This window comes from Tachysurus fulvidraco, chromosome 11, assembly GCF_022655615.1.
Source record: "Tachysurus fulvidraco isolate hzauxx_2018 chromosome 11, HZAU_PFXX_2.0, whole genome shotgun sequence".
Lineage (NCBI taxonomy): Eukaryota > Metazoa > Chordata > Actinopteri > Siluriformes > Bagridae > Tachysurus > Tachysurus fulvidraco.
In genome coordinates, this window is record NC_062528.1 from 9,803,799 (window position 1) to 9,822,054 (window position 18,256).

Here is an 18,256-nt window from a genome sequence, read left to right on the forward strand (position 1 = left end):
TATATATATATATATATATTTATCAAGGAAGACAATATATATATATAATTTTCATGAATAGTGGTAGAGAAGCTTGGGTTTAGATGAAGAGGTCTAAACTAAGCCATGTGTGTTGTCAGTCTGTTAGTGGTACTGTTTTGCATTTTTACATTACTGTTATTTAATGTTATCTACCTGTACTGCTCATCCTACACATGGAGGATGGAGGTGGAACACCCTGGGTGTGGTTCAACACATCATATGGCATCATCACACACTCACTCAGTACACTACAGACAATTTAGAGAGAAGTCTTTAAAGGTTAAAGGTGACATAAATAGTACATTTGTGGTTTTGTAGGGATAAATAAAATATCTATACACACGCTATAAAGTTAAGCAAATGATTTTTAAGGTTGACTTGTGCAGATTATACAAGTATAATTTGGCATGTGGTAGCCTAGCGGTTAAGGTGTTGGGCTACCAATTGGAAGGTTGTGAGTTTGATCCCAGGTGCCACTGTTTGGCCCCTGAGCAAGGCCCTTAACGCTCAGTTGTACAAAAATGAGAATGTAAGTCGCTCTGGATAAGGGCGTCTGCTAAATGCCATATATGTAAAGTAAATTATAAGAAGCCTACATCGGTACATGATGAGCAGAACACTTTGCATGCAATATCTGGAGAATGCCTGTACTTTTAGACCTGTGCATGATGTTTAAAGGGTCAACAAAAGTAGACTGTTAAACCTCACAGAAACCACTCTAAATTTGCTAGTTCCTTTATTTCTTTTCATACAAAAGCATACTCTGATCAAAAATAATTAGATTATTATTTATGGAGCACAACAGACAGATTTCACAGCAAAAATGAAAAATTCAGACACACAATGGACTGGACGGATTTGAAAGGTTATCGATCCAAAAAGAGGGAAAGAGGTTCAGTTCTGAGTGATTTAGACAGGTGACGTTGCGGTGAACTTAAACACTGTGGTCTTTAAATTAGCACTGATGACCTTTTCAGTGACTGCTGATTTTTTTTTTTTAGATTTAATATTTGAGATTAGAGATAATATCAGATCATATACATACAAGCAAATATCTGAATGCTACATCTGGAATGATGGGATTACAAAGGCTTTAAGTATTTGTATTATGCAATTGTATTATGCTGACCGAATGACTGTAGAACATTCTCAAAATGAGTGGCGTGTGCTGCAATTAGGTGTTCACCAGATTCAAAATCTGTGGATCTTCTGGTTTTTAAATAATTAGATTTCTTTTTTTAAATGCAAATTTTCACACAGTCACATTTGTGAACATCAAACACTCAGTAGCAAACCTAAAAAGACAAATTCCATTTAAAAACTGTAAGCATCTTTGTAAACTGCATTGCATCCTCTTAATGTAAAAAATAAGAACTCAAAAGACCTAGATATGTAGTTGACAATTTGCTTTCTATTGCACTAATTCTCTTCTATGAAATGAAAAAAAAAAAAGTTCAATTAGATTAGAACTAACCACCATTTTTTGCATACATCCAATGACAATTATATTTACAAACATTTTAGTCATTATAGAGGGATATACAATAATCGTGTTAAATATTCCAGTCATTTACAAATATTGGACTCTAATCGATTTTAATCAAGCCTAATGAACTTCTACTTGAAAGCAATTGCATTCACAGAGTTTAAATTAGTAATGATGCTTTGTGTTTATTCTAAACTGCATTTATTGTCAGTTGCAAGTTGAGCGCAAAGAGCCTTTGTTAGAGTAGAACACACCTTAGTGGCTACTAAGAATACTGCAGCCTGAGACAAGCCCAGTATACAAGGTGACACCTTTGTAAGCCATCAGTAAGCAAACAAAGGCTAAAAGCAACAACAAAAAGGAACACAATGAGCATAATCAAGATTTTAACCCTCTGGAAAGCATTGAAGGACAGAACACATACCAGCCTGGTTCCAATACAAAAGCATAAACAGACACAAATCTCACACATTTACAGGGTGATTTGCTCTGTTTTTGTTCAGAAGCAATAAAACATCTTTCCCTGTTCTTAGAAAAAGACAACATTTTCATGAGAAGAAGGAAAAAAATAATAATCTCACAAAATCAGCTTAACAATCTGAATTCCCTTTAAGTGCAGACTACAGCAGCACATAGAGGGCCAGTTCCAGCATTTCTATTGCTTTAAACTTGTACATTTATCACAGCAACAAGTTTGGCATTTGGAAGGTAGATCCACACAGCATTTATACAGGCAAGCACGGTGTTCGTCCTCCTTTCTTTTTTTTTTGGTACATTACACAAAAGCAGCCTCTCATCTATTTCTGGTGCTAGTTTTGAAAAAGTGCGCTATATACTGGTGAAGGGAAAATGTAATACATGAAAGGGTCCTGTTCTGCTGGAAATGAATGAAAAGTGTCTCAAAAACTGGTACGTCAGAGTCAAAAGAAGTCCAGCCTTTCAGAAACACTACATGAAAAGGTTATATTCAACATGCTAAAGTGCCAAATACTGCATGTTCACCCATTATTCAAGTTTGCACTAGTCATCCTATGATAAGTGTATGTAGAAAAATGATTAGAATGATTTTGTCACAGCAGCAGTAGTATCTGTAGAGTCATCCTCTCAAGACATCTGCACTAGTTAAACCAACATACACACACACACACAAACACACGGAGAGAGAGACAGAAAGATTCAAATGGTCATATTTAAACTGGACCCTTTGAACCTGCATTTCAATTAACATTAATCAAGTTTGTCACACCTCACAGACACACATCTTTGAATATATCTATAAAACCGACAAAGCTTAAATTAAATGGTTTGATGAAGGATATAAAATGGCTTTAATTCCCCCAAACTTACTACCACAAAAATGGAAAGAAGAAGAAAAAAAATCAAACTTTTTACAGAACATCTGTGATCAATCTGAACATTTTAGGTGAGAACACATCTGTAACGTCGTGAACACTCAGCAGCCACCACTTGGTATGTTAACAGTACAGGACATGATGGGATAATTATTTGTAAATGGTCTTGAAAACTAGACCATAGCGTATACATTCTGAAGCCTCCATCTAATTTCTTGTGCATCTTTTTGAATTTTGCTTCCACTCGCATATTGAGCGGTATAGAAGTCACCTGAGTTCGGTTTGGACTCCTAAACACATAAAACGAGAAGAGGGCTCGGCTCGATAGAAGGATAGTGAGATGTGAAAAAGGATGGATGGATGGGTGGATGGATGGGTGGATAAGGCTCTAGCATACAACGTCATGGTCATTCTTGGTCACCAGCTTCAGACAAAATGGCAGGAAAACAGTAACCATAAGAGAGCCTCAAGTCTGGGCCCCTGCCTGCCTGCAACACTGGTTCCGTGCTTTTCTTGACTGTACCGATTGCTGTACGTTTCCCTGTCTTTTCCCTCCGCTTTAATATACTCATTTAAATTACACTTAATTCTCAGTTCTACGGGTTCAAGCAGATGACCGTTGCATCAATGGCCTTCCCTGCTACAGGGTACAGCGTGCAAGATTAATCATCGATGGGAAGATTGTCCTCCAGTGCAAGCTGACCATTCTCCTGATATTCCTCCTTCTTCCCAGAGTCTTGTAGTTGTTGCCGGCGTTGGACTTCTGCCTTCAGGGTCTCCAGGTCCTTTTGGCTACAAGGACACAGGTATTTGTTAGTTAATTAATGCAGGAAATATCATCAGGCAACTTGATTTTTTTCTCCCCCCAAAAACCCATGCTGAAAATCACATCTAATGGATGATGTACTCACACACTTCTTTTAAAGAGATCATTATTACTGACTTTTTTCCTTTTCGTGCGCTTGGTAATCGATTGCCTTTTAATATGCTCAGTTCTTTCCAGGTTTCAGCTTCTTCAAGCTCAAACAGATCAATGTAGGAGCTGTGCAGTACTTCTTGTGATCTTTGAGCTTCACTACTGTACAAACCCTTCACTATGCTCCTACTGGCTGCACAACATCTTTTAACAGAGTAGGATATGAATGCTTATTTTTTCCCCACTTAAGCTTAATATTTACATGAAATAAAGCACAGAATGAGCAAACGTGTGTTCTATTAGGCACTAGGCACATCTAACAATCATTTTATAGTGAAATCATTGCTGATTAAAATAGATGTCTATTTACTGCATGTTACATGTCGTATGTTAAATGTCATAAGCCTGCTGAAAGTCTTCACCTTTAAATTAATCTTTACATGAGAACTCAGATTTTGCACTTGTTAATATATTTATGGAACTGTACACAATATAAGCAAGTACTGCTTCATGCCTGGTTGAAATTACCTGAGAGGAATAAAGATGATGCCATTAATAATGTTGAGCTGCTCCAAGACACTGGCCATGCTTGGAGCTGTAAACTGCGCACACACAAAAAAAACGAAAACAAATTTGTTTTGTATTACTATCGACATACATCTAACTTCCTAAAATCTGTACAACAGTGTTTGAACACTGAAGAAATGATAAACTTACTTTAAGAGGCATGATGCTGGCACTTGAGCCATTTTTGTAGATCTCATTCATGGTTCTCTGTAGGGCCACAGCCTGCTGTGTGAGGTACTTCAGGTACTCTGAACTCTCCTTGGTCTTTTCATGAGCTTCACCAACCTGACAAGAAGATCAGGGTCATATTTCTCATTTGGTTCACCAAACAGCCTAAGTAGATTCACTTTTTAGTGGCTTAATTAACAATCATTAACTTAACTGTACCTGGTTCTTGTAAATGGTGTAGCCCTCCTTCTCGTGCTGCAGAGCTGAGCGGAATTCAGCCTTGCTCTCATACACCCGGGCCACAAGGTGATGACTGCACAGAAACACGAGAGAGGAGATCAGTGAGGACTAAAACCATGTTCCAGTTTAGTAGTTATATAGTCAATAATCATACCTGAGAGCAACTTTAAGGGATCGGGGTCCATGGTATTTGGAGTTGACGGCCAAGGCATTTTCTAGGAAGCGTAGTGAGAGGTCATACTCCATCACTCCATGTAGCACCAGACCAATATTGCTCTGTTACAGCAAGAGGAAACAAACAGGGGCTTTTAATGAAGCATTATACTCTTGGCAGATGAAAAAGTCCTATAAGACCAGAAGAATCCAAGACAACCTGGAAGAAACTCAAAATGTGGTTATAAATATAAATATAAAATGTACATTACTAACACAAAGAAAGCATTTATTGATACTCTATATCTTACATCTAGCAGAGCCATCTCGGGATGGTCCTCTCCACACACCAACAGCATGAGATAGCGGGCACGGTACAGCAGCTTCAGTGCAGTGGACAGCTGGCCATTAGCAAAGCAGTACAGAGCCAAGTGCATCTGTAACAAATGCAAAGGTCACTCAAATCTAAATGCATCAACAATTCAAGGGCAAATACTTTATTAGAAGTGACGTGTGACTAGTTTTTATCTGGACACTCACATATTCTTGAATGGTGTTAGGATGCTCAATGCCCAGTACTCTCTCACTCATCAGCACAGCTTTCTGCTGGTTACTGAGCGCCTGAAAATTAAGACATTCACTATGAGGAAAAATTCTAAGCTTTGTGTGGAACAGAATACGAAATACGTGTGTGAATGAACCTCAGGGTGGTCTCCCATGATGTAATTGAGACGAGCCAGGAGGCGCAGACAGGCACAAATCTCCACGTGCATGGCCCCATACACATTGTTGAAAAGGTTCAAGGCCTCGTTAATTAACTCACATCCTTCCTTCAGGAAACCTAAAGATGCAGGGGACATGAGGCATAACGCTAAGGTTGGAGACATGCAAACCAGATGTTCAGTGTCTAGATTGTAGCATTCATGCTGCTTGTCTCACACAGATTGCCTAAAGGTTTATGGTAAATTTGATATTTATTTCTGAACTTCTGTAAAGCTACTATTGTTAAAAAGTCTACACAATTGAAATTGTATTAAATTTAATTGAGTAAAGTAAGTTATGAATGAATCAGGCCCCAGTACCACATCATACATCAACCAGGCTAGTCTCAACCTCAAAGGTTTTGCTGCTTTTACTATGAAAACAAGTAAAAGTCCTTCAGAAGTGCAGTTTATTCCAGCATAATATATTATACCATTAACTCGTATTACTTTCTGTATTCTCCTGCATTTAAAAAAAAAAAAACATTTTGACGATCAGTCACTTTACCCTGCTGGACTTTGGCTTGACCACTCTGGAAGAAATGGAAGGCATCGGAGGCTTTAGGGTTTACATGCTTTACGACTGGGAAGATGTTCAGGATGTCTTCCTCTGTGAAAGCTGGCTTGTGTCGACTATCAAAGTGGTACTCCTTTATCAGGATCTGCAGAGATAGAATAAAGCAATGCCTCACTGCAGACCTGAACATGTACCACACGGTCACTAGGCAGATCAATAAAATCATTACCTGGATGCCAGCTTTGATTGAGATTTCTCTCAGGAGGGTGATCTTTTGCAGGCCGTATTTCTCTACTGCGTGGTCCACATTCTCACTGTTATGACATTTAACAGAAATCTGGATTATGTACGTTTTTTTTCCCCCTACAGTTCACCACCAAATTGTCACACTAACATGCTACAGATGTGAACTGCACCATGGCCCTTTACATTAAAATCAAACTAAGGTACATAATGACTATTTTTGTATTGTACAAAAATAGTCAAAAGGTTAAAAAAAAAAAAAAAAATGTACTCACCATTGTAGAGAGAAGTGGTAATAAGTGCGAGCCTCATTACCGATGTTCTTCCATAGTTCGCTGGGTGTCAGGCTAGCCCAGGCCGTGTTGTCTCCTCCTCCAGGCACTCTGTTTCGTCTCTTCTTGTTTTTCTTGCGCGAGACAAGTTCATCCGCAGGCAGGTGGGCCACAGACTCTGGGAAAGAGCTCAGGAAGCAGTTCAGGAAGTGGCTCACTGCAGCAGACAGGGCTGAAAGCTCGACTCCCTACAGTTTACACGCATATAATAGCATTTGTGTTTGCAACAAAATGCATTAAAAAAACTGTTTATGGAAACTGTAAACTCACTTGGAGGTAGGTCTTAAAGATATGTTTGGTGCATCTTGTGATCAGCTCAGTGATTCCTATTCTCTGTAATAAGGAAAAATGGATTAGCATTGGGATAATGGCAAGAAGAAGAAAAAAAGATTATATAAAATGAAAGATTTGTATTACATACATAGAAATGATCAAGCTGTGGTTTTGCAGGCATCTTATCCACAAACTCCAGCACATTGCTCAGATAGCGCACGTTGATGCCACGCTGATGGAGGGCCTCAGTCAATGTGGCTCCATCCATTGGCAGGGCAGTATGTTCTAAACAGTCCTTTATCTGCAGGAGAAGCATAACAATAATGAAGAAAAAAAACAATCATTTCCATTAATTTTTTCCCTTTTAATCAGTGATAGCTTCATTCTGGTCAGGATCACGGAGGAGATGGAGTACGTTCAGAAAGCACTGGACTGGAGCACTGGGAACACATAGAATGCAATCCACAGCGGATGTGTTTTTAGCAAGACTACTCAAAGGAAACCCTGTACACTGAAGCTGTGGAGGCTGTGACAGCCAGCATTTCACTATAACTCCATGTAAACATCACTCACCAAAGATGGGATCTGACAAGACACCAGGAAGGCTGCTGAATCTTTGAGAAGCTGCTTCTGCTTCTGAATGTCTTCAACACTGTCTTCTGGGAAACGCACTCCTTCAATACAAGAAGACAGATCATCACAGCTGCTCATATCAACTTGGGGAAAAAAAGTGGGATTCAGACAATGCTTATTTTTCATACCTGGTGAAAAGATATCTGGGTTAAAGCGAATGTCAAAGGAAGTGTTGCTGATGGAGCCCACTGCTTTGCACGCATTGAGGATGACCTCTCGGCTTTTGGGGTCTGTATCCGGTGCACAGACGAGACAAAATTAAAAAGGTAAACAATTCACTATAACTATAAAATGCTGCAATGCTATAATTATATTCACACCCACAGCAGTTAGAGAATAAAAGAACCACAAGGATAAATTTGTTTGTTAAACAAATGATTAGCACACACTAGGCAGACTGATTAGCAGGAGTAAAAATTTCGTGGCCCTTCAATAACAATCAGTAATTCACACCAGTAAGTCAATTTTTCATCAATTTGAATTAATCATTGGCGAGTGAGTGCAGGTGTGTGACTTAAGAGAAAGAGAAACAGGCATTATTATTAATTCAATTCTCTAAATTTTTCCAGAAATGAGCCTTGACCAGGAACAGGAGCACACACACTAACAGAGATGCTGATTAAACACACAGAGGTCAGCAAAGCTCTGAATGAACTAAAAAAAGAAATTAGAAATGCAATTTGATGTGCAAGGACAGACAAAGAAGAAGCTAAAAGTAAGCATATGCACCACAAGGAAAGCACTGGCTTCTCGGCATCTCTGTTAACTGTGTGCTCCTGTTTCTCATAGCTCATGTTCAACTGTTCGCATGACGTACCAATCCCAGATCCATCTTCTGCTGCTAAGGATTCAGCCAGCTCTTTAGCCTGAGCTAATCCTGGTATAGTTTCAAGGGCCTCCTTACCCTCCAGAGGACTTTCACAGCCTCCATTGTGTCTCTCTGGACCCGTGGGTTCATCAGGACCCAGTGAGACGATACCATTAGTTGTCGCTGCAGAGTTTTCTGTAGCCGTGGCCTGCTGGTGATCGGCTGCCTCGGGTGTCTGCGTGGATTCACAAGCGGTTGCTGAGTCAGAGACTGGTGTTGCAGTTTCAGCAGCATTCTCAGAGGCTTCTGGAGCTGACGTAGATGCCGGCTTGCTTTCAGCTGTAGTGTTCTCAGGCAAGGCTGCAGTCTTGCCGTCTTTGTTTGCTTTGTGCTGCATCAGCTGGAGTGCTGCCATCTTCATGAAAAGGAGATACCTTTTGCCCACAGAACGTTAACATTGTTACTTTGTAAATAGGTAATCATTACAAAGCACAGACAGCAATCAGTAAACAGTAATGTAAAAAGTTACAAAGCAGTAACTTTTCTGTATCCATGTTTGGTGTTAAGAGGAAAAAGCAGGAACCAAGTATACCATTATAGACTTAAAAAAAAAAAAAAAAAAAAAGAAATCATGGATGGAATGTGCACGAAGGTGTATAAAGCTTTGCCCCAACTCATTCTTACTGTACCATCAATGATACATCATTGGGACGAGGTATTGCTCAAGGTTCATTGCCAGGTTAGAGACATTAGATCATGAAAAGTGGAAAAAAGTTCCTTAAAATGACAGATGACTGAAATACAGAAATATTTCTATAAAATTAATATGGTCAAATACATTAAACAGAGCTGCAGTGTGTACCTGTGCTCTACGAAGGCTTCAATGAGTTCCTGGCGCAGACAGGCCAGGCGGTGACGATGCGGTCGAGGGAAGCCTTGCTTCTGGCTTTCGGGGTTTAGTGCCTCTCCTTCCACAGGCAGGAAGTTGAGATCTGGAGGAAAAGTGCGTAGAAGGTCCAGGATGTAGTGACGACCGTCGTTGCCAATGATACCCTTGCACTCAACAGAGGAGCAGAGCTCCACAGCCGTGTCCTTTTCATTGAGAACAGAATGCTGCTGGACCTTCAGAGGCCTGCTCGTCTTCTCAAGCAGCTCCAGGTACTTGGGGTGGGAAACAACGGTCTTTCCAAAATCAATAGAGCCATAGATGACGCTCTGCTCTTGTTCACGCTCCAATATCCCGGGGATGATGGACTGTGCGGTGACACGGTAACCCCTGTGGTAAGCTCAGATAATTAGTTATCTACAATATTAAGATTGCTTTTTAAATATAAAAAAGGGGTAAACAGTAAAATAGAACAGTGAGAGTAATAATAGCATAAGTTATTATAAAGGATGAAGTAATTATTAGCAAATATGGTGGTGCATATCTACCTGTAGTCCACAACTACAGTGCCCAGAGTGTACAGCCCCTCTACATCCACCGCACCATACGCTCTCACTCCGTTAAGGTCATTGGTGGGGGCGGTGTGTGCTGCAGCATCTCCTCCCAGTTCTTTGTAGTGATCACGGACATCAAAGCCCAAGCTAAAGAAGATGTTGTTCCAGATGAACATCTGCATACGTGTCTCTTCACCAGGATTGATGGCCATCACATTTCCATCAATTACCGCCATGGCACCACGCGTAGCTGCTGCGGCGAAGTCACTATGTACCTGAAAAGTTTATGATTGAGTCCTATGCTACTTTGATTTCTCTCATAAAATTCATCTCATTCTTTGTATGCTTACCTTGAAAATGGCTCTCTCTCTCAGCAAACGCTCTGGCAGGTTCTTGCGTGGGAGCTCTCTTGTTGTCTGCAGCTCTTCATTCCAGTCCCTGGTCTACAGTGTATTCAGAGGAGGTTTAAAAGGAAGGCCACTCGCTAAAGCATTCTGATACCAAATAATAATGCAACAGACAAACGGACAAAATAATGCACAGCCTACCTGGCCAGGTATATGTTCCTCGTATCCCAAACGTGAGGTGTAGGCATCCTCAGCCCTCACACAATCCATGGCATGATCAATCTGGGGTGCAGTCCAGCTGTACACCTGGAACGGTGTGGCTATTCTCTCAAATGGATGTCTTTGGACTCTGTGGCACAATGATGTCAAGATATTTTATTTATTTACATCAAGTAAGATGGATGCTGATTGAGACAATGCAAATCAAAATCAGGAAGTAGTACATCAACCAAAGAATATGTGGTTAAGGAACTACACTAAACTTTCTGGATTATTGGGGTTAAGGAACTACACTAAACTTTCTGGATTATTGGGGTTTTTCAGAGATCTACAGATATGACTGATTTCACTGCAGGGCCATTTTTTAAGTTTGCATTTTAAACTAGGTGCTTGAATACCAGGAACTACAGGGTACTGGTTATACCAAACAATACTAATTAATGGAAGGTCAAATTAGCTTCACCTAATGACAGACTCTCTTAAACTGTATTTAACTGCTATATCAGAGGCATAACACCTGGAAGAAAAGGCAAATATTTCCACAATGCTTGTGCAACTGCTTTCCTACAGTGCAGTGAAAAATGTTCAGGGAAAATATGGTCTGAGTTCAGTATAGCCTTGGAACTATTCCTTCATAATTCCTGGAACTAGCTGGAAACATGCATAATTAAATGAAGCCCTCACCTTTTTTTCTGCAGGGAGGTGAAGTTCTTTTTAAAGGCTGGGCTGATCTGACTCAGCAGTTCCACCAGAGAGTGGCTCAGGAAGCTGGGATTGGCAGGCTTAGGGTTGAAATTGTAGGTGGTGGACCTAAACAAAAAAAAAAAACATTAATTATAGGCCATACCAAAACGGCCATAGGTGGTATAAATATATGACAAGGGTAAACAATACAGAAAAAGAAAAACGACACACTTGGAGGATGACAGTAATTACAGCAGGGTCTAGCTGTACTCACTGGTTGAGGTAGAATCCGCGCGTGGAAGCAGTGATGCTGATGTTCCTCTCTTCTACGGTCACAACGTACAGATACATAAGGTCTCCGTGCATTTTCCTGTTGCCGGGTGGCGGGTTCCAGCCACTCATTGTGAGGACCTTGAGGCACTGAAGTGGCTATAGACAGAATATTTATTACTATTAATATATTAAATAAAGACAAATCTTCATGTGAGACAATAACAGGAAATTGAAAACTCATGTGGTTCTTTTCCAAACTGTAGCCACATAGTTAGAAGTACACATTCATACAGGATGTCTCTGAATGCTGTAGCATTGCAATTTACCTTCACTGGAATGAAGAGGTCCAAAACATGTTACATCATGACAATGCCCTTGTTTACAAAGTGAGATGTGTAAAGAAATATTATGCTATTTAGTGCAAGAACTTGAGTGTCCTGCACAGAGCCATAACTCAACCCCAATGAACACCTTCGGGATGAACTGGAACACGTCACTGAACATGTGGTTCTGTGTCACGCTCATATGTAGAAAATTACAGTCAGTTTGTCACTTGCTGCTGTGAGATGAGGGAGATGCTTACCTTCCAGTCTTTGTTCTGTGGCTGGAGGGGCACCAGGGGGCGCTCTTTACTACCAGGCAGGATGTGTTCAGGAGGAGTACAGTCGATCTGTTCAAGCTCACTGCCCTTCTTTTTACGTCTGCCACTATCTGTAGGTGTGAGAATGTAATGGACATGAAATCAAAGCAGATCAGGATGCAGCTGTTTCTGCTGGCAAGTGACTGAACTGTTACACACCTCCAAGGTCTCCATCTGTGAAGATGCTGAGGAAGGACAGAGAGTTGCAGTCTACTCCATTGTAAGCATCAGAGGGATCCAGGCTCTTTAACAGGTCTCTTATATGACGGACATGAATACGAGCTTCGCGCACTGTATAAGGCTCTGAAATGTAAAAGTGAAGGACAGATACATAAAAAAAAACCCTCTAAAAACTATAACAATTTCAACCAATTGATTAAAAACAGCTCTGCTTTATGAAGCATACCTTCTACCACTTTGAGCACGGATCCTTCTTGAAGGCCCTCGATGGACTTTAACTCGGCAAAGTTGTCCAGCACGTTGCCGTCGAGCTGCAGAGAAAAACAAGTGCGATGGCAAGTGTCTTCACGGTCCATAAGCACTTGGTGGATCTCCTGCACCATTTCCTGTGGAGACACCTGCGTAGGAAAGAGTATTGTTTTGAATAAAGAAACTCTTCTTCTCATATCTCTGTATTCAAAAGCAGGAACAGAACTGATGTACCTGCAGGTCAAAGGGCTCGATTCCTGGTGCCTGAATCTTCACAGTGAAGCCAGTGTCCTGAATCACAATCACCTCCTGTTCGTTGGAGTCATCACCAGCATCAGGATCAGTGCTGCCATCCTGCTTGGACTCGGCCTCCTCAGTCTGGTCATGTCCTACGTCACCATTCATTACTGCTGTAGCTGCACCGTGTGCTGTGGAGAAAAGTTTCAGGTCATTTGGGCCAATTTTAACCATTCAGAAGGTCTCAGAAAATAAATGCGTTTGTTTAGTGGAAATGTAAACAGCACCTACATATGCCTTTCACTGCTTGGTAGATAGCAAGCAAAACCTACACTAAACTATTAATTATGTAGTCACTAGTAGAAAATCCAGTTAAAGGCTGAAATTGATTGTCTAGACAAACAGGCAAGCATTAATTACATGGAAACAGCCAACAATACAGGAGATATCGCTAACGTTATGTTTAAGACAGTAGGCTGGATATCAGCTGAGCAACTTGTTCCTTAGCTGGATTTTCTTGTTCATGCTGACTGTGATCTGAGGCAGAATGTTATGGTTTCTGGCCCCACGGTTTCAGATTCACTTAATTCTTAAGTCTCTTCACCTCTTCTGCATCCCACAACGCTCCCATGCCACGTGCACATCAAGTGGACACCAGAGTACATTCATATTCATGTGAATTGTGTTACATTTCCACCTCCTACAGGTAGTCCTGTGTTTACAATGTGCTTCCTACTCCACATGACACATTACCAATTATAAGACTGGAGTAGCTAAAATATGTAGATCAAACTTCCCAATGTGTAACCCCTCCTTTGGGTTAAAAGTATAACTCATTGTTGAGTTAAAACACACACGCACTTACCTTTGGATTCCTCGAAAGCTAAGTCAAGTAAGAAGCTTGGAATTAATGTCATTAACGTCCAACATTGACTGTCTTACTAGCAGCTGTGCGATCTCTAAATCCTACTTGAAGTCAATCAGTAAACAGGAAGAATTATTCACACATCAGTTGTAATCACACGCGTTGTCCCCACAGTTCAGCCCCCACAGAGCTCAACAAAGCTGTTCAAAGAGTTTTCTTTAAAAACAGCAACAGCTGCTCATTCTAGTCAAACTCAACAGCTGACTATATCCATGCCAGTGCTGGAATAACACTCTCCATTCCCAGCACTCTGAATCTGTTCAGGTTCATCTCACAAAGAACTTGCACGTTCATCGTACACGGACTTAACTGCAGCCTCAAGGCTGGAGGATAAATTACACTTTATCAAACACCCTACTACACCACAGCTGCTTTTGTCAGAACACAGCCAGGGCCAGAGAAGACCCAGTGTTTGCTTTCAGACAAATACAACTTGTCCTTGACTGCCTTCAAGGTAACCAGTCATGGGGTCAGGGCTCTAGCAACAACATTAGGCATCCTGTTACACACAGGGTATAAACCAGATATACTATTTTATATATAACATATATATATATTCATTCCAATTCACTATTACAGTATGTGCCACTTTCTTTGGGTCCATTTCATAAAATCCCAATCAAATAAATTTCTTTGTGGTTATAATGTGTCAAAATGTGAAAAGGTGCAGTTACACCCACTGCACCTTTTCACATTTTGACACATTATAATCACAAAGAAATTTATATATATATATATATATATATATATATATATATATATATATATATATATATATATATATATATATATATATATATATATAACTAAACGTGTGTGTGTGTGTGTGTGTGTGTGTGTGTGTGTGTGTGTGTGTGTGTGTGTGTGTGTGTGTGTTTGAAAAACAGATTTGCTTTAAAACAAAATCTGCTATCATTAAACTGCTTTGAGGTATTTAAAAGAGCCTGCAGCATTATTAGTAACCCAATCCCCAATCGTACAAATTGCAAAAGAGGCCTATTTGACTAATAAAATAGTGCAAAGTGTGTATGGGGTAAGTTCATCTCTACATTGCACAACCACAATGACAATCCCTGTGCCCTTCTGAGTGAAGTCCATCCGCCCTGCACCCTCTTCTCTCCTGACCAATAACCCTTTTTTTGCATGAGCACCACAATACAATCAGTTTGAACTGACAAGAAGTTTTATTGCTTGGGTCTATTCTCCTTCATTTTCCTGAAGATAACAAAATCCCAAAACACTCTTTCCTCACACAGCAGGAAATGTGATCCTAAGCATTTGTGCATAAACTCCATCTTATTTACACAAATTATTGAAATTCTCTTCACAACTACTTCTCAGTCTTAGGCACGATTAGCTGCTGAGGAGAATCTTAAGTAGCCTTTTCAGTGTTATCTTAAAACAAGCAGGTCAGTCATTGTTGGTGAATCATTCAAAGAGACTCGAGAGAGACCACTGTGCAGGTTTTCTACAAGCAAAAGCAGCTTCCATATGTGCCTTATGCACTTCAATAAACACACTATATTCAGGCAGGACAAAAAGAAAAAAATGTGGGGGTTTTTTGTGAAAAATTTGAACAAAATAAAGACTGCAAAACAAGTGTGGCAAAAACTAATTTCTAATTTCTTAATGTGATGCTTTGTTCCAACGTCATGCCAACTTCTAGAGTTTGGGAACAAATCGTTAACCTCATCAGACCCCTAGTGCCATAAAGCTCAGGAAACAGCGCCCGAGTTACATTTACAGCATTTAGCAGACGCCCTTATCCAGAGTGACTTTATATATATATATATATATATATATATATATATATATATATATATATATATATATACACATACACATATACACACACACATCTCATTTTATACAACTGAGCAATTGAGGGTTAAGGGCCTTGCTCAGGGGCCCAGCAGTGGCAGCTTGGTGGACGTAGGAATCGAACACACAACCTTCCGATTGGTATCCCAACACCTTAACCAAGTTACGCTCTGAACAACAAAGGACAAACGTCGGTTTACAAAAGTCGTAACGTAGAAATATCAGGACTCGTCCGCCAACAGTCCACCAACAGCATAAAACATGACAGCCAGGTCACAAGATAACAGCAGGATCAGTCAGATGCACTGAGCATGAAAGGGTGCTTAAAGAAGCCATGGCATGGAAGAGCTGTGTTTAAGCTGGAGTCACACAGACAGGCTGTCAAAATGGCCCACTCACCTACACACAAAGCCTGTCTGTCTGTCTGACAGACATGCTGCCAGATCTTAAGCAGTGTCCGGTGTTGATATAACCGTCCTGCAAACCTCAGGCACAAGTAAAAAGGTCAGAACCTGAGCTGCTGATGCAGTTTATCTGCACAGACTGATGTGATCAACCTGATCATTGTCCTCCTGTCCAACAGAGCCTGAATCAGCCTGATCACACTTGCCTCCATTCGAGCTCTAACGACCACAGAGCTACTCCAAGGTCCTTGGTAAATGACACTGAATGCGTTTGCTAGCCAACTCCGAGTTGTACAACTTGGTATCAACCAAACTTGCGATCAAACATATGCAATGTGCGAGTTCGAGCATTTCTGTCACGTTGATCTTGACAATGTAATAGGTTTTTAAAAAAAAAAAAAAAAAAAGAAAAAAAAAAAACCCCACCCCCACAGCACTTACCTATAGGAACGCTCTATAACGAACAGGTAGCAATAACCTTCTATCGGCATACAAGCACCACGACTTTCCATGTGCGGCGGCAACTTCCGCTTCCCGTTCAGGGCGCGTAATACTTTTAAATGTACAGGGGAGGAGACGAGTGGAGAATGAAGTCTGCGGAATAAACCCGATAAACGTGACCTCATAAATCACAACCAAGTTATGTCCAGAAATATCATTCCTCTACGTACAAATATTCTCTGAAGCGTTAAAGCCCTGTGAATATCCAGTTCACACGAAAGCGCCAGTACAAACACCCCCGTGTGTTTGACTCGCGTTGGTCCGTTCCGATGAAGGTGACCTTCAGTCCATTCGCCGCTGCACGCTGTTACTGAACACGTGCGGCGAGGCTTGACGTCTCTGTTACCAAATATCACTAAGCTTCCAGACATGATAACCGGCGGTGTGAGTATGTTTATATAAAGGAAGCCGACGAATACATTAGGGTTTAATCAAAGGGAAGACTTATACACAGTGGAGCGACAACGCTAACGGATATCAGAGAGCTGTTAGCTTCCTGATCCAGGATCAGTGATCTGACACATGCTGCTGGTTTATTATCACACCTCACCTTACACTGACACACTCATCTGTATAAGGAACATCTCAGTCTGACATGATCCTGACAGTGACTGTGATATTAACATCCCTGAGAGAACAACAACACACACACACACCACTCCACACATACACACGCACTGTGTGTGTCGTCTTGACTTGACACTCTACACATACACCTAATTGTCTGAAGGCTCCGTCCACGTTTCTTGTCATTTTACATGTTCTGGGTCACATTTAGAATCAGCAAGCTATCCTAGCTAAGGTGGCTGAAGTCACACATGTAGCCTGTGGTTTCAGTGTAAACATCTCTGGTCTGATTCGGACATGGCAGACTTTAAACCCAGGAGTACTGGATCCCATGATCACATAGTTAGCTGTCTAAAGCCAGCTCCATCTCACAGGATACACAGGCTGAGAGAGTCACTTACCGCATGGACAGCTTTCCTTCAGCTGCTTCTTGTTGGTCTCCTGATCGAGCTCCACCGAGGTGCAGTTCGGAACTGATGCTGCCGGCATCTCGTCCGTTTTGCTCACCATGATGTGATTTACACCAAAATAAAACAGCTTTCAGAGCAACAGAAACCCGTCAGATGCGCAAATGTGTACAGTTTAACGGTGTTGTCCGGTCAGCGAGGTGAGCTAGATACATGCAGACGCATCAATAGCACAAAAACAAGTTCACATTAGAAGGCAGAAGGACGGATCTCAGGACACGAGCCGAACCCACGTGTTTTCTCCTCCTCTTGACCTCTCTGCCTTTGTGTTGGTCCCGCCTCTTACAGCCCAGCTACGGCGAGCGTAACGGGACATTTCATGTCTCAAAGGCACAAATGTAGGTTCTGGTTAAAGTGGAGTAAAGTTGACAGAAGATGACATTTGAGTCATGTCAAGTGCCTTTGAGGATCCCGAAAGCGCTCTATAAATATAATTATTTTATCATATAATTATTATTATTTTCTATTATTATTGAAAGTGATTCCTGTGTCCTCATTGGTTGCTATTTTGATGTCTCCGTTTTGTCACCTCAACACTTTCCCCCATTGTAGACTCCATTGTAAACACAGCAATTGATTAGGTTCATGTTTACTCTACATGTACGTGTACGAAGTAGGTTTATATTTACAACTCTTGAGTTATTGCTAATGCATTTTGCCAACCTATTGTGTTATTCTTTTATTACACAATACACAAGAAGTTCAGAACGGATTTGGGTCTTTGGTAATCTCGGCTCGGAGAATATAAAAGACTAGATTACTTCGTCAATCAGTTCTCATGTGTCTCGAGTAAAAGCCAGATGATGAGGTGCATAAAAACAGGAAGAATTTC

The 18,256-nt window shown here is 40.8% G+C and overlaps 1 protein-coding gene across 3 annotated transcripts; it reads right to left on the bottom strand.

The window, feature by feature from the left end:
* Nucleotides 1-740: 740 nt before the first annotated feature.
* cluha (clustered mitochondria (cluA/CLU1) homolog a) lies at nt 741-17,682 on the bottom strand. 3 transcript variants are annotated; one of them, XM_027147832.2, is made up of 27 exons: nt 17,359-17,682; nt 12,737-12,930; nt 12,480-12,651; nt 12,233-12,376; nt 12,017-12,144; nt 11,435-11,589; nt 11,161-11,286; nt 10,459-10,606; nt 10,261-10,353; nt 9,905-10,185; nt 9,333-9,746; nt 8,567-8,904; nt 7,791-7,892; nt 7,603-7,703; nt 7,178-7,330; nt 7,027-7,089; nt 6,700-6,944; nt 6,411-6,495; nt 6,173-6,326; nt 5,605-5,744; nt 5,444-5,524; nt 5,215-5,340; nt 4,905-5,026; nt 4,730-4,823; nt 4,493-4,627; nt 4,304-4,377; nt 741-3,651 (listed from the first exon to the last, which is right to left on the bottom strand). In XM_027147832.2, the coding sequence occupies exons 1-27, from the start codon at nt 17,465-17,467 to the stop codon at nt 3,522-3,524; spliced, it is 4,107 nt and encodes a 1,368-aa protein (XP_027003633.1). In that variant the 5' UTR covers nt 17,468-17,682; the 3' UTR covers nt 741-3,521. The 3 variants fall into 3 exon arrangements, with proteins under 3 accessions (XP_027003633.1, XP_027003632.1, XP_027003634.1); XM_027147831.2 differs by having other exon boundaries at nt 8,480-8,904; XM_027147833.2 differs by lacking the exon at nt 17,359-17,682 and adding an exon at nt 16,331-16,449 and having other exon boundaries at nt 8,480-8,904.
* Between the last annotated feature and the right edge of the window lie 574 nt (nt 17,683-18,256).

Bases quoted from the DNA above. Each gene is read 5' to 3' on its own strand.
- cluha (XM_027147831.2), bottom strand. From the start codon at position 17,467: ATGGTGAGCAAAACGGACGAGATGCCGGCAGCATCAGTTCCGAACTGC. The intron at 12,931-17,358 runs GTAAGTGACTCT...TTTTCTCCACAG, and splicing joins GAAGGAAAGCTGTCCATGCG to CACACGGTGCAGCTACAGCA. The intron at 7,893-8,479 runs GTACGTCATGCG...CACCGGATACAG, and splicing joins AGAAGATGGATCTGGGATTG to ACCCCAAAAGCCGAGAGGTC.